This window comes from Galendromus occidentalis, unplaced genomic scaffold (genome assembly GCF_000255335.2).
Source record: "Galendromus occidentalis unplaced genomic scaffold, Mocc_1.1 scf7180000077497, whole genome shotgun sequence".
Classification (NCBI taxonomy): domain Eukaryota; kingdom Metazoa; phylum Arthropoda; class Arachnida; order Mesostigmata; family Phytoseiidae; genus Galendromus; species Galendromus occidentalis.
Window position 1 is genome coordinate 1,684,867 of NW_003805485.1, and position 23,615 is coordinate 1,708,481.

Here is a 23,615-nt window from a genome sequence, read left to right on the forward strand (position 1 = left end):
CGAAGTATGTTCGCCTGTGTGCGTCTATGTACATATAAGCACGCCAAGTCCGCCGGGAGTTCTCCCGGCTCGATCTCCGTATGCGGAGCGCCTACAAATAGAGAGCGCATCCGCTCCGTCTTCCAGGGACACAGTTCCGAGTGCTCTGATATCTCTCCGTAAGGGCAATCTCAGTATAGCTACCGAGTGTCTTTCCGGCACGCTTCGAAGCCCAGCGCCGAGTCCATACACATATGCGGAGGGAAAGTGATCTCGGAAGCTCCTCGTCCTCTGTCAGGGAACCTATAGGTACCGAGCCGAGGGAGGAATCACAGAAGTTCGTTTTTCTTCACCACGCGTTGTTTCCCGTCCCAGGTGCTGTTCTCCTGTCTGAATCGAGAGTTGATAAGCGGTGCTTCCGAGCTGAGCGGTGTTCTCAAAGTTGTTCCGATGTAGATGATTGCCAGAACCTGCACGCTTCGGCAAACTCGTCGCCAATTACGTCTCATGTCCCCGAGCGACCCCATCTGGTGGTAGGGCAAGGCAAGAGAAGCGTTCCCCACAGTTTTTTGAGCGGAGTCTTTACGACAAGCTTCTTCTCCTTCCTTGGAGTGTCCCGTCCCGCATTAAGCACAGCCTCAAACCTTCGAACTTCCACGAAAATCAAGTGTGAGGCTCGTCATTCCGTGCAGCAATATCTCGTACAGGAAACTCTTCTGACTCGATCGCAGGTCTCTCCAGATCTCCAGAATCTGAATAATCCAACTCAATCTGATCAGACCGCGGGTATGATTGGCGAAGAGCCATCCGACTGTGGTAACTGTGACGAAATCCCTCCCCCGGGAACCTCATGAGGGAGAGCGGCGCGGCGTTTCGAAAGAGATCTCGAACCCAGCAGGAGTCGATACCGTAGAGGGGAGGTTCGACTTCGAAGATGAAGTTGCGCGGAGGCGCCGCGTCGGAGGAATTTCACACCAACGAAACCGCATCTGACGCAAGAAGATGAGATGGGGGCACCAGGACGAGAGAAGTCTGCTTCCCTATACATATGCAGTGGCCCTGGACTATTTTCTCGAGAACAATGTCGGGAGATCTCTTGAGCTCCAGCCCGCTCTTCTCGCCTTGAGAGAAATTGGATGAGTAGATGGAATATGATAGATGCAAGAGCCGGGGCTGGTCTCTTCCGAGGGAGCAGAGGATCTTGCGGACATGGCAGAAATCACGAAGAAAAGGTATACGGAAGTTTTCTACAGCCACCAAATCTCAGGAGGCGGACAGGAGGTTTTCGAGTATGTGTTTCACCGCCAAGGACCTCCAAGTATCGTTTAGCTTCTTCGCAGAAATACTCACCTTACTGAGCTTGAAGATCACCAGAAAGTAGAAGACCAGAATGAGAACAAGCGGGATCGCGAATCCCAGGAAGAATGAATACAGCGTGAAAGCCGTCTGCCCGGTGAGGGTTGGAGTGTCCATCCAGTAGATGTTGCAAACCTTCCGCGAATGCACGACACCATCTGGAAAGGAATATTTTCTTTCAACTCATGCTCGGGAGAGACTCTCTCGCATGCTTGAAGGAAGAAACCCTGTACGGTTCCCTCAGAGCCGCAACATCTTTCATCCCAAGCTCCGTTTACCTAGATCATCTTAGGGGAATCCACTGATACTTGGAGCGGAGCAACTCATTAGCTCGAGTCAGATAGAGCAACGTGCATGATCGATAACGAGTACGATTTTCATTAGATGAATAGGGGTCCGCGCGGTCTCGGTGAGACTGCGCGCCGACCAAGGAGGACGCGACTACGAGAAAAAGCGGAGTTCTGCAGAAACGAATTACACGAGACACTGGAGGGTGCCAAAAATGCCCTCAGCTCAGGCAGGAAAGACGATTGAGAGCTGCTAAGTCAAAAGATCTCTTGAATTAGTCGGGATTACGATCTTCCCGGCTCTCGATTCGGCCTCATTGCTTTTCTGCCGCTGAGATCCGATTTTCTTCCAAGCATGTCCGATCGGGAATTCTAATCAGAATGGAGGGGGCGGAGAAGCGACGGGACAGGGAGCTGGGAGCGACGTCTGTGTGAACAAATAAGACTCGATGTGAAACATTGTGTTTGGGACAGAGGAGCTGCGCCGCGGGCGGGCTTAGGAACCAAGAAAATCGGAGGAACTCATGCCAGAACAAATAGAAAATCGTATAAAACCACCCTCGGGCTTAGTCGCCCCCTCGAGCCAACTTCAAGCGCGACGGGGACGACATCTCCCGGAGTTGGAGGATGTTCGAAGTCAAAGACAGAAGCCGGAACTCGCTGTCGCAGTTCTGTCGGATTCTGCGACTACCGAATTTAATCGGAGAAGGGATCCACGATCATGCTGCGACCGGACTGTCCGACTCATTCCGGGCTTATAATAAGGCTGCTTCCGCCCACGAGACCAACATTCGGATCTGGAGCGAAAAACATGTTTTTCTCGCCGCGCCGTCAGAATTCCCTCGGTGACTCTCCTTTGAGCTCGACAGGACATCCGAGCAGTGGCATCAGGTTCACCAATGGATTCTAGAATTGCTGTGGATCTCTAGTTCTCTGAGCCAACCGATGTTCTTCTCTCTTTTGGCCGGGCTGAGAGAGATCCGAGAATGCCTAGAACTCGATAAGCGGGAGATTTCGAGCGGCGTGAATGGCGCTTGCTTGACTGGCGCTTATTATCATCCTCTGACTTGTGACTTCGAGCAAATGTGGTGATGAGAACAAATGGGTCTGTAGGTGGGCGGATTCTCATCTCTTGCCTGGACGGAAGAGTGCGAGGATGGAGTAGGGGGCCACAAACGGAATGAAGGATCCGCTCGCTCCCCGGCGCGCCCGCCCGCCAGCCGGTCGGTCGGCCGCCCGAGCACCGCTCGCACGCTCACTCGAGCGCTCGTTAAGTGCCATTCTTCAGATCACATACACTCTCAGAAGGGTCGAGGTGGGTTAGAGGGTGTTGCCAAGCGAAATTGCTGCTTTCAAGAAAAGCCGTCCTGTCCAACTGACTGGCTGACGGACTGCCAGCCCCGATCGGGTGCGTAGCGTAGATATTGGTCGAGCTGAGGATAATTTTTTTTGTTCCGCCTAATCCTCTCCCGTTCTGTCCTGATCAATCTTTACGTAAAACGTATCTGTTCGCTAGGGCTCGTATAATAAATAGAGAGCGCACTTTTCCTTCTTCACCATGGAGTCAGGGATACGGCGACGATGACCGTAGGCGCCGGCGCCGCACCAGCGAGCATTCCGCGTTGCGAGCTTGCCCCGTATCCAGGGAGCTGGCCGGGCGAAAATACGCCGCCACCACGCAAGGACAAGGGTACAAAAAAGAGACAGAGAGAAAGCTAAGAGAGACGGATGAGAGGAAGTCCGAGCAGGAAGACCGATGTCACTCAGTGGAAACCCGCCGACCACACCCCCGATAATGCAGCCATTTGTACTATGACACTCGGGGAGGGACGGCGACCAAGTAGCGGGAAAAGCTCCTCACAGAGACGGACACCGGATAAGAACGAGTGTGGAGGCACCTTCGAGTGGCGCCGTGGGAGTCGGGAACCGATGTGACTAAGACGTCGTTCGCGAAACATGCGCGATAAACAAAAATACCAATGCAGATGACAGCGGGAGAAATCCTTCGATCATAAATTTCAGAGAATACTCACTGATGGTCTCCTTCGGGATATCGAACGCCGTCGCGTATAGATAAACAGGGACCATGAGCAGCGCTGATACGGTCCATGCTGTGAGACAGACGAATTTTGCGATGAAAGGAGTTCGATATCGAGGCGAGGAGATCGGATGACACACGGCTATGTACCGGTCGGCAGACATAACGGTCAGCAGAAGTGATGATGTGAATTGGTTGATCGACGTCGTTGTCATGTAGATCTGTGAACAGAATCCAATCTTAGGCTGGCTTACTCCTCCATGAATCGTCTCCCTAGATGGCGGCGACGGCTTGCGTCGACCGAGAGACTCGCGACTACCACTACGGAAGCGACAAATGGAACTCGACACCGAGAGCATTAGAAACCAACAGACTACAACAGAGTATCTCCCTAAGCCGCCCAGCTTCCGGAGTACGCCCGATGGAACCTCTGCTGATCCGACCGGGACGGCTTCGGAAATAACCTCAATGGTCTGCTATCGGGCCTCAATTAAGGCGACTTGTCCTCGAGCTCATAGGAGGAATGGGGAAAAATCATTCACGACGAGATTGATCTTAAGCACTACATCCGCGTTTTTTTTCTCTTATGGAGACCGAATATATATTCCATAGAGCGCTCACGGAATTTCGCGAGTTTCCATAGATCCTTCTCGCTCGAGCCCCACCACCTGACTGAGTTGAAGAGCGAATAAGAGTCAGGGAGGGCAAGTCTGTATTTTCGAACTTTAGGGAGGTCTCCAACTCAATTTTGGAAGGCGGAGTTCCCCCTCTCGGTTTGATACCATTTCGCTCCTGTTAACTCTCTTTTCTCCGATGGGCGCGTCTGGCGCCTTATTACTGAGAGCGGCGCCCGCTCCCTGACACGTTATTAAACGTTCATATTGTCATGCTTGACCTAATAAAAATCCTGATGGCCTCGCGGAGTTGACGGTCACAATACTTATTGTTAGTAGCTAGCCGGGCAAAAATAAAAAAACGTTTTTCATAACGCTTCTGGGACTTTTTCCTCTGTGAAGTCCTTTTGAGCTCCACTCCCTTGGGTATGCCAGGGACCGGATGGCTTGGGCGATAGGGGTCTCAAGCTCTAATCAGATTGCTCCGAGGTTGGTACAAGGGTCTGGGTTCTAGAATGAACCATTTACGTCAATTATTGTATGCACGGTGGTACGTCTCCGGTGGTATATTGGAGGGCTTATATACTGTCCTAATTTGGGAAAGAACTCGTCGAATGAGTACGAGTCTGAAAATTTTGAGGGAGCGGGCTGCTCCACAGCGAGAGACCGATATCGAGTCACCGGGGCAGAAGCGCCGAAGTGCGCTGAGCGCTCACAGCGGATTTCCTCTCGAAAACAGGCACTGAACGACAGGCGGAGAGGCGAACGATGTGAAGATGATGCTGACGCGGAAAGCACTGCTGCGACACGAACAGAATCGATCCATTATCACCTCTTTGAGATATCTCCCAACGGCTAAAGGAGGGATCAATTCGATGACCCACTTCTTACTCTTGAGTTTTCCCGCGTCCCCCGCTGTTTGGTCCGTCGGAGGACGTTCCCCGGTGCCGCAGGGTGCTGCTCGACGTAGCCAACAATGGGGAGCGGGTGATCTAGGAAGGTGAATGACCGGAATCTCAATCATGTAGTGTTTGCTCGGTGTTATTGCAAAAGTGGGAGATTGGCCACGAGGTGCGCGGGCGGCTCGACATCGGGTCACACCGGGTAGCTCGAACGAGGGTGGGGTCGGGTCTACGAGGAGGAAACGACGAAATCACGGAGACCTAATCTCACCATCGAAGGAATGAGCGACATTCCCTCCTCGATGAGGGAAATTGCGATTACGCTGGCGGACATTTTCGGGACCGGCGCGGCGGCACCGTAAGTATTAAATGAGGGAGCTATGTATCTTACGCAGCCGTTTCTTCCCGTTCGAGATATCTTCCCAATACCTCGGACACTGTCGCCGAGGAGTGCTCTGTCCCACGCGGGGAAGATGTGCTCTGAGACTGCACCGATCCCGGCGCCGCGTGGTTACTCCGTGATTCATCTCTCGCTTGATGAAGATTCCACGTCAAAAAAGTCCCAACGGCGAGCGGCGAGACCAAGGGCTCCCAACGGACACGTTGCCTCGCGAAATACAATGCCGCGCCGCGATCGCACCGTCGCCGACAACAAGATCGGCCGTCCAACGATTATTATTGCAGTCGAGCCCGGTGTATTGGGACTTCGAACCATTCGACGTCGCGCATGACGAAACCACCTGGATCGGTCGACGGGCCGGGAACGGAGCGAGATACCGAGGGGAGGGGGCGAGCCTTGGAAATGGAAAATGGCTTCTAGAAGGTAGCTCCTGATTGCTGCATTTTATCACTTCCGGGACTCTGTCTGCTGCGCAGGGAACTCTTTACCGTCGTTACCCAACGCTTTACGGCCCCGAGAGGAGTTGGATTCAAAATATTTCGTGGAGAATACCTAACTCCTCGTGAATGAGACTCGCTCTGGTTCCCTGGTTCTCTCCTGAGGAACCCCGACACCGCGAGGGCCCTACAGGCGCCTGCATGTGCACTGATAAGTATTTCCCATGCTGATAACGATAACCATATTTCTTTGATCATGATATCCTCCATGGTGACCATTTTGATACCCCCTATACATTTCTCCCTGGCAGCAATGATCTGCGAATGATGGAATGCACATACGGGAAAAGGAATATTTCCTCGAAGACCAGTAGAGTCTCGCTGGAGTGGCAAAAAGGTCCCGGAAGGTCGAACGAGCGAGGATTCACAGCAGAAGCTCTTCTTACGCATCCGCTCGTTTGTGAGACGAGTACAAAGGGTGAAGCAAGTCCTTTACTGTCACAAAGACATCCATTAGAACGGAGATTGCGAGACTGCTCGGCAATTAGACGGTCGATTATTACACTCCTTGTCGCCCTCTCCTTCGGTCACTCGTTCCGCCGATTCGATTCACCGATCGGAGGAGCGGAGAAATCCCTGGAAGCCTGCGGGAATTCCTGAGCGCAGGACAAGCTCTGAAATGGTGAAGAGGAATTCCGACTTCCGTTAGGCATACTTGGGAGGAAGTCCTCCTCAGTCAGCGGCGAGTGATTCCTAGTGTAGAGTTCACCACACGACGAGCTCGTCGAGATGCTTGAAACACCGGAGCCTCTCTGTGGAAGGAACATCCGAGAGCGGTAAGTGGATGAAACGCGAGGAGAGGAATTCCCGCCTACAGATACGATCACCATCATCTACGGCTTCAGTAGATGACGCGCCCGGGGCAATGGGAGTAGTGTGTCCGAGTCGATTTGAACAGCATGTTTATCGAAGCGGGGAACGCCGACTAGAAGCTCATTGGTCTGCGTCCCGTGAGGAATCGCGGAATTGGTTCCCGGATGAATATCTGACCGCTGGGAATTCTTCCCGAGAATCCCCTCTGGATCACTCGGAAGCCCTCCTTCAATCTCTGGAGCCGTCTTCCGTTACCCCTCTCAGGCAGGCCGGGATGAAATTCGACAGTAAAGAAGAATAACAGGCTTTCCCTTCTATTCCGGAAGCAGCGGAAGAGCAGCGATCATCGACTTTCGAAAAGAACATTCATGTTGGACGATAATACCGATAAATCGGCTACGGAGGGGGAGGGAACTCTGGGGTCAAAGGTCAGCCTTTCAAACGCAAAGTTTGAGATTGGGATCGACTGCACGAAACGTTCGCCACAGACTCACTATGGGGAAACGAGCGCGGAGCGGGCCGGAAGCCACAACTTCTCTTGCGGTTGAGCGAGCTCTGCGCGTGCACGTTCGATTAATTTCAAAACTGGCTGACTGATTGTGAATGTCGGCAAATTATCCTACTTCTCCACCACGGGTCCGAGCCACTTTCCGAGCTTTGGGTATCGAAGCCCGCGTTCGGATTTACTCCCTGTAATCTTCTAGAAGACTATGTCGAACGCCTTCCCGGGCCATGCTGGAAACTCATCGGAAACTCAAATTCGAGCGAGGGGTGCGGAACGATTTCGGAGCCGAGTGGTTCTTGATAAACCGCCGCTCCCCTGGCACTGTGGGCAGGGGTCGATGTTGCTTCTCGGCTGTAGATACAATTCATACAGCTCGAGAAGTACGGCGAGTCCTCTGCTGAGCCTCCGGAGTTCGCGACGAAGTCTCGCGTCTCTATTATTCGAACCGGATATGAGTCCCTTGTGGTGGAGAACGCAAGTCTAACACTGAACGGGACTTCTTGAATTTTCCAATCAGGAGGATCTTCGAATCGAAATCTATCCGTCTGAAGCTCACTCTAAAACGACACTAACTGAGAGTCTATCTCATGTCGCCCCCACGAGGTAGAGGTACACTCCTTTAATTACAGATATATGTAGAGGACCGTGAAGATAAGGATCAAGAGCGGTTCCGAAATGCCAGGACCTCACACCTGATTCTACTTTGACAACGGGACTCTGGTACGATCGGCGAACATGAGGGACCTACTGGGCGGCAGCCTGGGGGGCTTCCCGAGGAAAATTGGCGATATAAGGAGGGAGGGAGGCTCGACGAAGGGCTGGGTCCACAGGGGTAACGCGGACTGCGAGCTTTCGTTTATCCTCACGGAAAGGCGTGTAGCGAAAAAATCTCATCCTCGCAGACGGGAAGACTCTTCGCGGGCTCCGGCTAATTGGTTGAGCGGCGCGGTGGCCCGCGAACGAAGACTTATCTCGACAGGATTGCGTTGCCCAGAGAACACGAGGGAGCTGACTGAGCGTGGACGGCTAGAAGGCGGAGGGGCGGGCCGAGCCGAAAAAAGGAATGGAAACAGGGGGCTAGGAGCCCAAAGAGGGTCGATCACGTCGCCGTTGCCTGAATCGCAGAAGGTGAGAACTCATGTCGGAAGATCCGTCGGAGCCGTATTCCAACGCGTCCGCCGATTTCCCGGGGAAGAGCAAGCCCTGAGGTGTCATTTTCAATTCGGAGCCTGGGAATATCATGCATTGGGAATGGATGCGCTGGTTATCGAAGGATTCAATCGAGCGAACGCATGTGACGAATTTCCTCTTTCGAGACGTCTATTGATACTTGTTCAATTCTGACGCTGCAAGACACTGACCGAATGACGGCGTGGAGTCGTTATGTCAAGAACGTTCTGATCTGAAATATTTACGTGTTGTATACTCGTAAATTCTTCAAGACGTTCTGTGGGGCATTGCCCGACCAGAACGCACCGCTTGACGCATGTTAGTTACCTGATCGGGAAGTTCTTCACCGAGCAGGCTCCTTCACCGGGGCACCGCAAAAGAATATGAAAGAGTGTTCAAGGATTCCAATAATAAAGATACTTTCCGATGCGACGTCATCGTCTCGAGCGTATTCAGGCGCTTTGTTTTCCGACGAAATCGTGACTGAATACACACTTATAAGAAAGCTTGCAGCGGAACAAAACTCCCCTTAGAGAAAATCCTTCCCTCGTTACGCAGTCGGAGGGAGAATCGATAGTATCCCCTCATGTGCTTCGGGGTATCGTCCCATTTCCTGCGGGGGTCCCAAATACCCGAAAGAGAAACGAGTCCTCGAATAGGATTCTGCAAAAATACAAGCGTTCATCCAGCGGAAGCCCCAGTCAAAACAAGAGCTGTGGCTCATTAGCGTTCATGTATTTGCGGATAGGAAGCACTCAAGGAAACCTCCCTCGTCCTCGACAGGTTCTGCTCGAGGCCTCTCATAATAATTTGAGGCTTTTCTAGGTCATTCGAGAAGATTCGACTGAATAATATCCCCCAAGTGAGTCTGCTCGGCTGAGGTATCCTCAGCGCGCCCGACAAATGGACGCTACATAAAACCAGAATATTTTCTCCCGATGTTCTCTCGCTTCGATTAAAATTCGGGAAGAATCTCTTCTTCAAATGAAGGAGACTAATTTCTAGTTCGACATGGTACGTGAAAGACAGTACACTTCATTCCGAGTCGGGGACCGTGAATCGGGGGTAGAGAGCTCTATCTGTGGGATACAGGAGGGCTCCATCTCGGCCATATTCACGGTCCAAGTAGATCTTGTCAGCGAAAAATCGCCGCTCAAGAGCGCTCGCATTGTCAGGGAAGCTCAGTGTGCACACTATCGCATTTCCATAACTGATTAGTCGGGCTGTCTACTGAATAATTTTCATAATCGCGTTTAACACGCTTCTCTCTCCGGATTCAAACAACTCGAAATGCGCTGAAACGAATGCGGACTTTAGGTGACGCCGGAACCTCGCTAAGATCCCGTGTGAAGAGCTCCTCAGTCGAGAAATATTCCTGACAACTACTTCGCGTCGCAAAAAAGGATTACCGCGTTCGCGCTTCCCGAGAAAAGATTATTTCGCTCGACAAGGGTCTCCGAGAAATACCTCGTTGTTCTGCATAACGAGCTCGTCACAAGGGAAGTCATGTTTCTCTTCAGTTTTCCGCTCCGTGTGCTGACCGCATTGTGACCGTCCTACATCTATCTAGACCGTCTGGCGAGACAGTGCCGTTCCAGATATTATGAGAAACCTACCGATAATTCGACGATGGCGTTCTTGGACGGAAAATCTCGATGGCGATTACGCATAGCAGCCGAACCTTTTCGGCCGGTCCCTTCAAGCCAGTTATAACGAGATATTCTATCGTACCGTGATGGTTTTTCACAGGGACTACCCCTGGCTACCTAGGTGGATTCACAGTCAGCGTCCTCCCTCGTCGCAGAAAGCGAGGGTATAATAATGAGAGGATGAAACTTTTCGGATAAAAATCAAACGTCCTAAGCGGAAGAGTCCAATATTCTGGAACTGAGAGAATGGAAGCCAGATGGGAACACCGTGAATGAGGAAGCTCATTCGTTCATGGGTTCTGACAGAAGTAACTCCGGAGGGCAGACCCAGTCGTCATCGCCGTGAGTTCAATTCTGAGGAGCTGTCAGAAAGTTCAGACAAAGTTCGCAGCTGAAACTTTCAACGAGAGACGCAAACTCAATCCTCCTCCGCTGTGATGAATCTCTCGCGCACAGGGATGCTCTCGTTCCATTTAGAACCTCCACGCAGACCGTCTGCGCCTGAAGATATTCTGTCGGCTAAATCTATCAAGGAGCGTTCCATTTAAATTTTAAACTCTGTCACTTTGTGTATTTTCTGAGAGCGCATCCCGCCCGCGTCGCTCAGACCTAGAAGCTTGAAATCTTCGCTGCCGCCGGCGCTCCCGGCGGCGCGCTGCCTCGCTCGTCAGGTCATTTGTAAAATGCTCTATGACGAAAGTTCCTCGCCACCATCCATTAGCCGTCACTCTCAAAAGCATGAACTGAACTCGCCTCCTGTCTGAAGCCGCTCCTGATTCTTCTCCATTTCTCTTCAATACTTTTTTCCGGTCCGGTCCTCTGAATCTCGAGAGGTCTATGGACCGCGCTTTGCTGATGAAAGGTGATGATTACAGCATGCTGATAATTCTCGATTTTATCTTCAAGCGCAATTTGGTGGACTATAGGACGTGCAAAACCCAGGAGGTAGCCCGACGCTGGACAGTGAAACGGGCTCGATCGTCCTCCCTCGGGGGAATCCTGTCAGGAATACCGTACCTTGCTGGGGCCTCTTTCACGACTGGGAACGCGCATGCATCATTTCGGGATGCTGGAAGCATTTCGATCGACCCCTCCTCCGTCAAGGTCTCGAATTCAGGAGGTCAGGTTTGGAATTCCAGAGAGCAATGCAACAGCTTCCCCGAGATAACCGTGACGTTTTGTCCACAATTTTTTCCCTATCGGAAGCGGGACTCACAGAGTATACCCCAATTGCGCGCACGTGAACTCCTGTCGGATTTATGAACTTTCATGGCCTCGACGAGGGTAATTGGACAAAGGGCGTGCCTAGATTCTAGCTGGTGATATGACAACTCGATGTAGGAAAAGACGATTATTAGCTCTGCGAGCATTATTGTACTGCTCCAGACCACGATTGACCGTGCGGAAAATTCCGATCCCTGAGCCCCTGAGAGGGAGACCACGCACTGGGAGCAAGGAGCTCGGGAAAGGTTTTCTCATTCGTCCTAAATAGGTGAGTCCCATTCTATGTCAGGGACGATCATATAAGGGAGGAATCCGCCATTCAAACTTCGTGAAGACGGCTCAACGTCCGCAGTGGGCACACGTATAGTATAATATAGTATTACCTAGAGCAGGTTTGAGCGTATTTTGAATATTCCCGTTGAGTTCCAGATGACAGTTGCTGTATCGGAGAGGATGAGAGTAGGAGGGGCTGCGCATGATCGCAAAAGCGGCAGGATATTAAAATTTTGTTTAATAACCTGTCAAAGTTTTCAAGCGACAAGACCACCAGCCTCACTCACGGGGCGTCAGGAGAGACAGCTTCACTTAAAAGTTTAATTCGCGTGGAAATCTGACGCCAGAACGATTGCTTCAACTTCCCGCATCTCAATTTCTCAATATTCCCGTCAAGCAGCTCTTCTGATGTCGCGATGCTGGCTCTTCCGTCGCTCTGGAGGATCTCTGGGGATTACGGAGTTGTCGGGGATCTCGTTTCTAGTAATCCTGAGAGTTATCGCCAAGTGAGTTTCGCATCAGAACGTCATCGATTCCCTCTATTCGGTTCGATGGTGCTCCGTTCTGAATCGGAAGCGTGCAACGTGCTCTTTCGGAGCTGGAATTGAGGTTGGAACTTTCTCGTTCCTCCGAAGACGAAGAATCCGACGGGAGCTCTCTTGACAGCTTTAAAACCCTCAAGCGAACGTGTCGAACATTCGTACCCGGAGATGACAGATTTGAATAGCACTCGGAGCTCGACTTCCCGGAGTCATTGACTCAACCTCAACTTCCAGGCTTCTGGGCTCCATGTTCGCGATGGGGGTCGGAGCGCTCTGTCAGACACCAGACCTTTCCATTATCCGGCGAATTCGACGAACCAAATGAGTGACACAGAATATTCGGCGGAACGAGGCCAAGGAGATAACCTGAAGGGGGGGGGGCGACGATTGAGTGGCGTTCAGGTTCGTGTAGAGGCGGAAGTGAGCGGAAAGACAACTCGGACCTTTCAATTCAGTTGTCTGTCGGGGCTTAGATCGGTCAGACAATACAAGATTAATAAGAGCCGTCAGAGCGCGATAAGGGAATAGGGTTAGGGAGGTGGCATCCGATAACAGATCATGGGAGAGAAGAAAGAGGAGCGCGACAATGGAAGGAGATATCAACCCTCCTAATGAAGCCGAGTACAGGGGATTTCCCTATCATTTTTCCCCACTCCTCGATTCACCTCATTCATCCGAACATCCGAATGATCGCTCTGAAGCAGCGATCTTCATGACGGGGACCTCCTATTCGAGCGTGGGATGCGGTTCGAACTCAGATCATGAAGGAGAGAAGACTTGTGAGTTATTGGGAGTGCTCGAAGACCGAGGACGAAATTGGGTGAAAGAACAATTAGGTCAGAAAGTAGGGTGGGTCGATTCGGGAATCAGCGGATAGGAAGACTGAAGGAGGTGGAGGGCTTAAAGGTTTTTTTCCAACGAAAAGTTCCGAGTCGAGCGGGATCGACGATTCCGAGCGAAGCTCGATGATGAAGGTGCATCGACTTGTCGAACCGGGAGCGAGCGGGGATCGACGGGGAAAAGGGAGGGGGGGATTCTAACAAAGGATGGAGAGAAGCGAGGAACGGTGAAATTGACGGAGAGTCGAGTCCTGGAGCAGCACTCCTGAGGTGTAAGTGTTGCGGTCAAAACAGCGGCGGGAGGCTCTAACCCCAGTTTTTTTCTGATATAATTCTATTCAGGTGTGTCCTCGGCCCCCAATATCCCCTACGCTTCTCCCTCCCCGACCGAGTTCCAGCCCGATAGTATTTCGACTTGTGGATGAGTTCTCTCATGTTGCCAGCGCCACCGACGTGTGCTCGCTTTCAAGGCGTCGAGACCTTCGTTCCCCGCGTTGGTGTCCCGTGGATGGAGCCCCCACCCCTCCTCCCAGACGCAGTCAGGAGGCGAGGGAGACAGCAATGAAATATATGTGTGCGCCTATGAAAGCGAAGGCGTTGCGCCGCAGTGCCGTTGGCCGAAGAATGCGCCCAGCGTGCGGACGGATAGCAAGCGAAACAGCGGGAGAGAGATACTGCGAGAAATAGAGAGACGGCGGACGTACAGCAGAAACTAGAAATGGGTCGGCCACGCACTTTGCATCTAATTCCGATTCGTCTCGGTCGTAGGAGCCTGTTGCAGAGGGAGCCTACTTGAATCACAGGACCAATGCAGAGGATCGTAGGAAGGATTGGCCTGCGCCACGACTACTCCTTCCTATCTTCTTCCACTTCACAATTTCCGTCCAAGTTTCCCCGTTCAAGAGAATTCAATGCGATGAACACTCTGGTATGTAGAGGAATGAGTGACAGAGTCGCACTGGAAACGGCAACGACCCAAAGGCTGGATCGCTGAATTCGACACGAGTACTGGAGAAAAATGCTTCCATGCAACTTACTCCACAATAAGTCGGACATGAAGAATAGCCTTGCGACCCTCGCCAAGATCGCAACAGATTTCGAACACCCGGATGGAGTGCGATGATTGAGCGCGGCCACTCCATATTAGGATATTCTTCCCTTCCCCCACGGGCGTTCTACGTCGGTCATCACGTTTAATTTCCCTCATCACGGTCCTTCCATAGCGTTAGGTGCTAGAGATCCGAGTCGAGCGGAGCCTAAATCTCTGCCGGAAAAAGCTTCGCTTCCTCCTCGATCTCATCGGTTCTTACCGATCTGGTCGAAGAGGCTTCTTCTCGCCCCAGAGTCTCTAAGATATCGATAGGCGGCTGTGATAAGAACAAGTCACGGTCACTTTCTTCCTCCTCGTCCGGACCCTCCTCTGTCCTTTCGCGCGTCCTGCCATCGAACGATCACAAGGATTCAGCTTGGCAGTGGGCGCGTGCGACATCGGAGACACACCTACGAAGAATGCCGCGACAGTTTCCGCGATGTCCTGTTTGCTCCACAGGACGTTCGAAAAACACGGGGTGTGTGTTATCTTTTCGGCGCCCGAGCTCCAGTTCATTCTGAAATGAGGTTCTCAGGGGAAGCACCAAGCGGAAATCCCTCGTTCCGAATTCCTCTCGTTGCGAACTGGGAACCTGTGAGTCTGGAGCGGGACGGATTAGACTCAAGTTCCTCCTGGGAAAGTCCATTCGAGAAAACTCAGGGGCCTTCGAGTCCTATCGGTGCCGCATTCCGTGGTCTCGAGTACGGAGAAGGAGCTCGCGGGCCAGCACACGCGTATGATATTCCTGTTGCTCCGCAGGAATCCTCCGCGGTTCAGTCGGCCCGCCGCCAGCTCAGACCCTCGATCGTTCCTTTTGCTATCCATTCGACGAATCGGTGTAGGTTGTATCATTTATCTACTCAATCGTTCATTGATTACGGGGGATTACATCATCGGCAAAGAGGGCCGTCGAGTAGCAGACGGTCATCGGTATTCCGTTGGCTTTCGTATTGAAAGGATTCTCCATTTCCTGACTCCGGACTGAATAGTTCCCGTCGGCCACGGTGCGGTGACTACGGCTGAGGCTACGGCACCAAGACTTCAGGCAGTCGCGGCGTGCACCTCCGGAAGAGATAATGACGCTCAGCATAAAAGACGTAAGTAATGGGGACGGGGGAAAACCCGTCGCGTCCGCATGTTCTGACCAACCTCATATTACGGCTGCGCCTTATTGTCCGAAACGCTGCCGCTGTTCCGGTGGCGTCGCGCCTGTTGTGAGACACACGGAATGTGCCTCCCGACTCCTTGTCCTCGAAACCCAGCGATTCGAGACCTCGACGGGGCTGTTCCCTCCGCCTCATCCTGTCGAGCTGCGTCGTTCCTGTTTGCGTGTCCGGGGACTCGCTAGATGCAGGTCGGTACAATAGAGCGGAATCCCCCTCATGGCGCTAGTTTGCGCTTTGCGTGAAACAAACAGCGAGACAGCTCTGGGTGGGCAGCGGAATGATTGATGAACAAGTTCGGAATCATAATAATTCCACGTTGGTTGCAAATTGCATCCATTTCCCTCGTCAGGAATTCACTCGGACAGCATCCGACGAATACCGAGCTGCCCGAGGACGTTGGAATAAATGACGAATGAACAAAAACCGATGAAGAATTCAACCCGTTCGCCTTCGGGTCAGCATAGAAGAAGTTTGGGGACTATGCTCGGAGGTCGCTAGTAATGAATCAAACGATGTTCCTTGTTCCTTTGTCCGTCTTGCAAAGGAAACGAGACACTTCTTCGGAAGGAAATGTCAACCGACCGTTCTGATTCAGTTTCCATGACGGCAGTCAGAAGGACGAGGCGCCCAAGTGCAGAACGAATGAGATTAGCCAGACCGATGTGATGGATCGAACGATTGATTAGAAACAGCGTGCCATCAGTCTCTGAGGACACCCCTTTCGAACATTGTTGCTCCAATGCCTGTGTCCGATATCGAAGATTCCAAGCTATCCCATCGCTCAAAGAATTCAAAGCGGGACTCTCCTTCGAAAATGATAGTCGTTCTCTGAAGGCCTAGTCTCCGCTCTAAGACCGGTGAAGTGGGGAAAACCGTTCAGGAAAGTAGGAATTAGGCAGAAGAGTGGAGAAAAACTGTCGAGAGGGCGGTATCGCTTTCAGGAGCTCGCATATTTTTTCTTCATCCTACGCGACTGAATGACGTCAACGGAGAAGAACAACTGCTCCCGAATCAGCCGATGGAGACGTACTCCAGAGCGACGTGCGCGGAGAGGTACCGGACGAATTTCGGCTCACTGTTTCAGAGCGTCGACGTCTCTGGGATCGGACTAGGCTTCTCCGACGCCGACGTCCCGAGTGAGATCTTTTATTGCATTCCGAGCGAGTCTGCTCGTCAAGAAAATTTCGAGCTTTTGTCTCACGACGAGCGAATTTGGATGAAACTTCCCTTCCCGAAGTCATTTGCTCCACCTGGGGAGATACCGTCACTCTGTCGGCCCCTACCGCCGAATCCAAGGCCGATTCGGCAGCGACTCCGAATCCTGAACTGGTGACGGCAGTTGCCTTGATCTGCGTAGTCTCTGAGGATCTCATCGCGATTCATATCCGTGGGGAGAGTTCCTTCCAGACGATGATCCTTTCGCCTACTTTGTCGTTTCGTCGAAACATGTCTTTGACCTCCCGACCGAACACGGAGGACCATGACACCACAATGGTGTCTGGCTGGCTGGATCAATTGTTGCAGGTGACTCGGAATGAAAACCGACCATTCATACCGAATGCCAAATCGTGTCTGCGCCGCGTACGTGACTCCACGTCCGAAATAACTGCTCTCGAACTCCGAGATATACGTGCAACAGTTGACGACAACCCTAGGACTTTTTGATATGACGTGCCGCCGGCGATTCCTCATTCTATTGTGCGGTCGGATCATCCTTGCTGTTTTTTTGATGCATGAATACATCGTACGTTCCAACCACTCTCGATCAATTCCAACGCCCCAGCTCATGCGGGCAGTTCGAGCCCCGGTATCAGGATGAACGGTATAATCCAGCAAGAGTCCGATGGATTCCTTGTTCGTGCTCTTTGCAGAATGGGAGACCCGTTCCATCCTCGAGCGAGTGGCGGAATCCGGGGGCGTTGTCTGAGTCAGGGTTTGAAGTAGATAATGAGCAAAGTTCAGATCCTCAGAGACGACCATCGATCCCTCGACTGGATGATTTGTCACGGCTTCACCTTCCGCGCGGATTTCTGTTCGGAATTCGGGATATCCGGACAGCGTCTCCGAGAGCGCATTCAGATTTCTCTCAGGTCGAGGAATCCGAGGAAGGTTCCGTCCTACTGTTTCCGGAGGAGGTTTCTTCCACCGTTTTTTCCATGGAGTACCGCATTTAATATTCATCCTAGTTTTCTATCACGAATTCTCGCACCATATTCCTCACAGATGGTCGAGCTTGGAAGTCTTCACGGCTATTGCCGATGGTTCCAGGGAGTATCTGATCCCTGACAGTAAACATTTACCCCACGTATCTTTGAGAATGGTGGGAGGGATCGGTACGCTTGTGGTATTCTACTTATACACCTCTCCTTGACGCTTTCAAGATCCCTCTTAGCGTTGATCTCTGAAGCCTCTTCTGTACGGTATGCATAATGCCGCTGGGCTGTGGAAACCCAAAATATCCTACAATGAGCCAGCGAAGTGGAGGACACTCACAGAGAACCGGATTCTTTGCATAATTCAAATATTGCCAACGTTGCGCTCAGGGTCACCTCCTCTCCCTCTTTTTGCCAAGTTCCTCCCGTTTCGGTTCCTCCCCTCGCTGCCTGTGATCATCCGACCTATGCGGTTTACCTGTGAACGTCCAATTTCCTTCCGCTCAGATCCGCTCTCTATTGGAATATTGAACTTTCGGTCTCATTTGGCTTCCCATTCAGTCGGCTGACTGATGTCAGATTTCCTCCCTCTTACGAACAGGAAACACATCCGAGGACTGATACGAACGAGCTCCGCATCAGAAAGCGGAAAGCCGCATTCATGAAACCCGGTGAGATTCCTCTATCGCATTGTCTAGAAAATGTCCAACATCATGACGAGCCACCCTGAGCTCGAGCGGTGACTTCAGAAATGAGGAATTGCCCCCTATGAGTATTGGGACAGCAGGGCTGTGCATCGGGGAGCCGACTTGCCGGGCCCAGCAAGGGATAGCGAGTGTGCTTGATGGCGACGAGGAGGTTCTTTCAAGGATGGACGGGTGGATGATGAATAAACAAATGAGTGCAGCAGAATAGAATTTGATGACTCGGCTGGAGACAGTGTTAGCCGCAGCCTCATGACTTCAATGGTGCCGCGAATGTTTCGATTCTAGATTCGCAGCGGACGGTGAACCCGCAGCGGTGGCCGCGAAGTCTTACCTCGGCTTATCTCGGAAACGGAGCAAGTCTCATCAAAGTCAGCCACACCGCCATCGAAATGAGACCAGGCCTCTCTCTGGGGCCCGCCAAGGTCGAGCTACTGTGGACTTGAGAGTGCCAAGGCTGATAATCTCGGAACAATGAAATTTCTCCAAGCGGGAGAGAGATCAGAAGGGGATCTGCCGTCGGAGGGAACTATGGACCGAAGGCGTCGAAAATCTCTGAAAGGGCTCGCGGCTCGGGGAAAATCTCGAGCTGAGATTATCATGGCCGACGCGACCTCTGTGGAGTTTTCAGACTTCGATGATATTCGCTCCAGGGAGTTCTCTGAAAATCCCCCCTCGGTCCCTCCCATTTCTCCCGTGATGATTATTCTCCTTTCCGTATTCCGGATGTCACGGCTTACCTGGAAAGCGAGAGAATGAGGTCAGATACACTGTTCATTCTCCGAAGCCATCGCGCATACAGTTCAATTAAAGCGACCCTGAGGAATTTGGATGGATGCCAAAACAAGTTTTTCCCCGGCTTTCCGAAAGAGCGACTCGCAGGTCAGCGGCTAAAGCGGGGCGAAAAGCAAGCGGTAAAGCCTCTCGTAGGGCTCCGCGGACCCATAAGACTTTTTGTGTTCGCGTGTATGCTTGCTGAGCGAGTCAGCTCGACTGAGGGGTCCAGTCGATTGCTCGATTGACCAACTTCGGTGGTCTCCCTTTTGCCTTTGCTCCCGTTTCCCTCTTGTCTTGTCTTCCCTCCGATAGACAATGATGACCATGACGGTGGTGGCTCCATTGAGCAGAACATTTCCCTTGAGGTAGACAGAGGCGAGCCGAGACGGGAAGATAAGGGTCAGGCGAGTCTCCGGACGCGACGCGATCCCGACTTCCTGAAGCGGAAGATTCCTATTTCCTCCCAGAGAAATTAAGCTAATTGAAAAGTACCGATCAGCGAGCATCCTCCTCATTTGAAATCCCCCGATGGTCCGACGAGCATAAAACTGCTTCGTGGAAGAGCTCGGCTCCGACCGGCTGGCTGCCCGGGACGAGAGTTCGGCGCATGTCTCGTCGCATGTCAACAGAAATCGATCGCCGTTTCGCCTCTTCCGCCGCAGCATTCAGAGCAGATATTCCTATTATTTTTATTATTGGGTATCGGCGTACGTCGCGTCGACGTCGAGCCATTCGTAGTCGCTGCAATCGTCGACGAGCGAGCGAGCGGGCGGTTTAGCTGCCCGTCAAGCTCGCCGAGGGGAATTCAATGAGCGAGAGAGTTCAATGAGAGGTTCCGACGTTCTAATGGAATCGATTGACCGGGGTGCATATCTTAGCCTCCGCTATCATACTCGTAATAACCTTCGCTTTCGATCAATGGTCACGATCGAGGTCGTGTTGTCCACCAGCGAGGCCGTCGTCATCTGCAACCAGAACCGTTATCTGCATGCGACTGCGTCAAGTGCATTTGAATCCATCGCTCGGAGTGCTGGCCTCTTCCCGGAAGCGCGGTCGAGCACTCTGCTGACCGCTCTCTGATACGAGGCTCTTTTCTCTCGAAACGTCGGAATCGATCATAGTGCATTTTGTTTCGAATCTCCGCATCGTAAGTGTTTGTCTTGAACATCGTCCCAGACGACTGCATTCATCTCGCTGCTCCGGATGGTCCCGAGCGAAGCCTATGCGGGATATTGTGATTCTTCTCGAGGGTATCTCATCAATCACGGCCGGAAAGGGTCCCGTCCACAGAAATAATTCCTCTGCTCGGCCGAAAGCAATGAGCTTTCTGGCACGGCTAGAACGGCACACTGGGCCGTGATTTATGAACCGCTGAATCACCACGACAACACGATTCCCGATGTCAGACGGAACGAGAAATCACCTCCCGCGCGACCGAACGGCTGATAGAAGCAGTTGTTGGAAAAAAGACGAGAGACTCATTTCTCTCGACGTTTCCCCCCTTTTCATTCACAACCTCGGAATCGCTCGCTCGATTCCGAAGATATACCCACTCGTGACTGGGAGCTCATCAAAATTGAATTCCATCCAATCGAAAGTTTTGAGCTCTGAATCCCGGTGGCTTTGCATTATTATTACAGGATAGGAATAAAATAATTGTACTTTCCGCTGCGGGTGAGACGATCAGGGCGGTCGGTCCACAAAAGCTGGCGACTGCGCAGGTGACGGTGTTTTCTTGTGGGTGACCGTGCGGAAGAGGCACTTGACCGTGAGGTATAATGGAAAAGTTGAACAACGTCAACGCAAACATTACAAACGTGGCCACGCGTCATACGATGCCATTGTCTCCGCAGGGGCCGCGACGCTCACGCCCGGTCGCTCCCCGATCCCCCCGGTCGGATCCTCCTGATTGCGGACGCAGACAAGCGTCCTCGGGCACGTGAGAGCAAGCTCTCTCCGTAATCGTCCCGTTTCTTTGTCGTTGGCACGATATGGCCCGCGTACAAACAAAGATTTCTCACAAAATTCAAATGAAATGTGGTGGTAATTCGAAACAACGCTCCAGAGACTCTGAATAGAACGGGCCGAATGAATGAATGGATGGATGGGCCAACGACGAGATTGTTCGCGTCTTCTGTGTTTTGGGAGGACGCCAGAGGCCAGAGTCTCGAATGTCAGCCTCTGACAAATCATAAGAAGTCCCCCACAGCTTGAATAGCGTATACTGCCCTCAAAGCATGTCATCGCCCGACTTAATGTGATCGATCGGTTTCTGAGCAGCTAACGCGTCACCATTCGCGCCACAACTTTCTCCCTATTTCTGGCTCGACAATGAAGCTCTCAAGGACACTTCGACGACGATCCGCCGGATGATGAGAACTCAAAAGAAACCGGAAGCTCGAGACGTTCTCGAGCTTTCAGCCAGAGATTGGTATTTGAATCGACGTGTCATCGAGACCGCCGCTCTCCATCGAACACGAATTGAAATCAAGCGGCGAGGAAACCGCAGCCGTTTCGGGTTTCCAGTCTCTCGATGGCAGCGAAGCTCTCTGACACAGCGATCCAATCGTGGGCGTGTGTTTTTCCGCGCCTTCAGGGACGCTTTTCAAGCAGAGAACATCTCAGAGAACCGATGGGGCTGGAGCGGCGGCTAACGACGACGCCTACGCTTATCGACTGCGGTAGTTTGCGAAATGCGCGAGAGAGAGAGACAGACAAACACGAATCGAGAACAGTGATGGGAACGGATGCGAACAAATGGCTTTCTGAGCACCGTGCCGGAACCCGGATCTCGTCGTTTGAGCACGACAGTCAGGGAAGACTCCCCGACGTTTCTCCTGAGAGTGCCGCATTTCGAACAAAACCTTCTGCCCTGTCCATTCTTCAACTCCGTGATGGAATTATTTGACGATCGACGTCGTCGTTCCGCGGAACGTCGGTCGACGGCGAGGAACATCAGGGAAGTGAAGGGCCACATCAGGCTAGACTTTTCTCAGAAGGGGCAAACTCCTTGCTCGTCGGCTTCCCAATTTTCATCACAGGAAAACGGGTGGAAAGAATCGACCGACCGGCCGAGCGATCGACCCACCGACCGACCGAGCTAACCAGATTGGTTTTTATGTCATCGATAGATTCTCTAAAATAGAACACCCAATTTCAGGCAGAGCGGCTGAGACGTCGGAAAGGACGATGAACCTTGGCCCGGCTGCCGTACCCGCTGCTCTGGAGCCTGGCTCGAATCCAGCGAGCTCTGTTCTCCCTGCCGGCCTCACAGTCTCGCTTGCTCGTCTGCCTGCCTGCTAGCGAGCCGCTGACTACTGGAGCCAAAGGTTGAAGCCTCGAATGGATGGGGACTGCCGGCCCCCGCCCGACTCGGACGGCCACAGCAGCGGCCGCGGGTCCTGTGGCAGGCGAAACATGAAACCGGAAAGTTTTGTGTTTCCGTTGGGTTTTTATCGAGCTGAACGAAAGTCTAGATAACGGCACTCGCGGCGGCGGCGGCAGCGGTCGGTCAAGGAATGGTAGACGAGGAGAGAAACCCACCGAAAAGCGGTCGCGCTATCCACTGAAGTTCCCAGCTGGGAGATCGACACCACACGTCTTCCAGAAATCATGAGCTTACACAGTGTCGCTACGGGATCTCCGTTCCGAGGGAGTCGGCGCAGCGGTGACCACCACCGAGTTTCCGTTCTGCCGCCTTCCCTGGCGGGAAGTATGGCTCGCCACATACCACTTCCGGAAGAGCGGAAGAGCTTCGGGAATCGCAGAAATATGAAACAGAATATATCGCACTAGGTAACTTGACACCATCGTTCATGGCAAAACTTCGCGCCGCTAGCCTTCGGTGTGCAGTGACCCGAATCGGGGAAAGTGGTCGGAGGCTGCGAACAGCCCAACGCGGAGTAGAAAAATCTGGGAGCCCCGGAAAGCACTACGAGAGGGAAAAGTCTTCCCAAAAACTTCCTCTCCATGCTAACGACGAAAGCGGGAGATGGAGCAGCAGCGTCAGCAACGACAACAACAATAACGACAACTCAACAAACGCCGGCCACCTAAGTCCGTTCAACCACTTTAACATGACCAGGATTCGCAGGCAGTCAGTCAAGTCGCCGGGCGGACGACTTAGGTCCGACCCCATCGGGAAAAAGTGAGACTACGTCAGAGGGGGGAGGACGGCAGCACCAGCAGCGGCGGCGGCACGGGAGCGGGGGAGCGGCTGCCGACAAAAAAGCTTTCCGTCGAGGGTGGCGAGTCAGAGGGAGGAAATGACTTGATTCGAGCAACCCTAATTTTGCCCCGGCATCCGTCGGTGCAACTGGATACCCCACCACTCAGCCAGTGAGCCGTCCGTGCGGGTTCCTACGGCGACTAAGCGAGGCAACGACTGAGCAACAAACCATCCAAGAGAGGAAACACAACCATGTATCAAACAGACAAAAGGAAAAATGTCCAGATGACACTAACCAACAAACTAACCCTGACATCGTTCGTCGGGAAATCCCACACAGCAGGCCGATAAGTACCGTCCGGGAGCTTCGTTGGAGCTCACAGCTCTGACCTCTGGGTTTTCAGCTTCAGTCTCAGATAGGAGAGGTCCCCGATAGTTCGAGTGGGCGGATAGGGTCGGGGCGAGATAA

The 23,615-nt window shown here is 52.5% G+C and overlaps 1 protein-coding gene across 1 annotated transcript in view; it reads right to left on the reverse strand.

The window, feature by feature from the left end:
- Positions 1-23,615, reverse strand: part of LOC100905009 (somatostatin receptor type 2) — a gene marked incomplete at its 5' end in the record, with an annotated part of 123,575 nt that overhangs the window by 17,996 nt on the left and 81,964 nt on the right. Inside the window, 2 exons of the mRNA XM_003746574.2 lie at positions 1,330-1,493; positions 3,656-3,881. Coding sequence (XP_003746622.2) covers positions 1,330-1,493; positions 3,656-3,881 — 390 coding nt within the window. The remainder of the gene's footprint in view (positions 1-1,329; positions 1,494-3,655; positions 3,882-23,615) is intronic.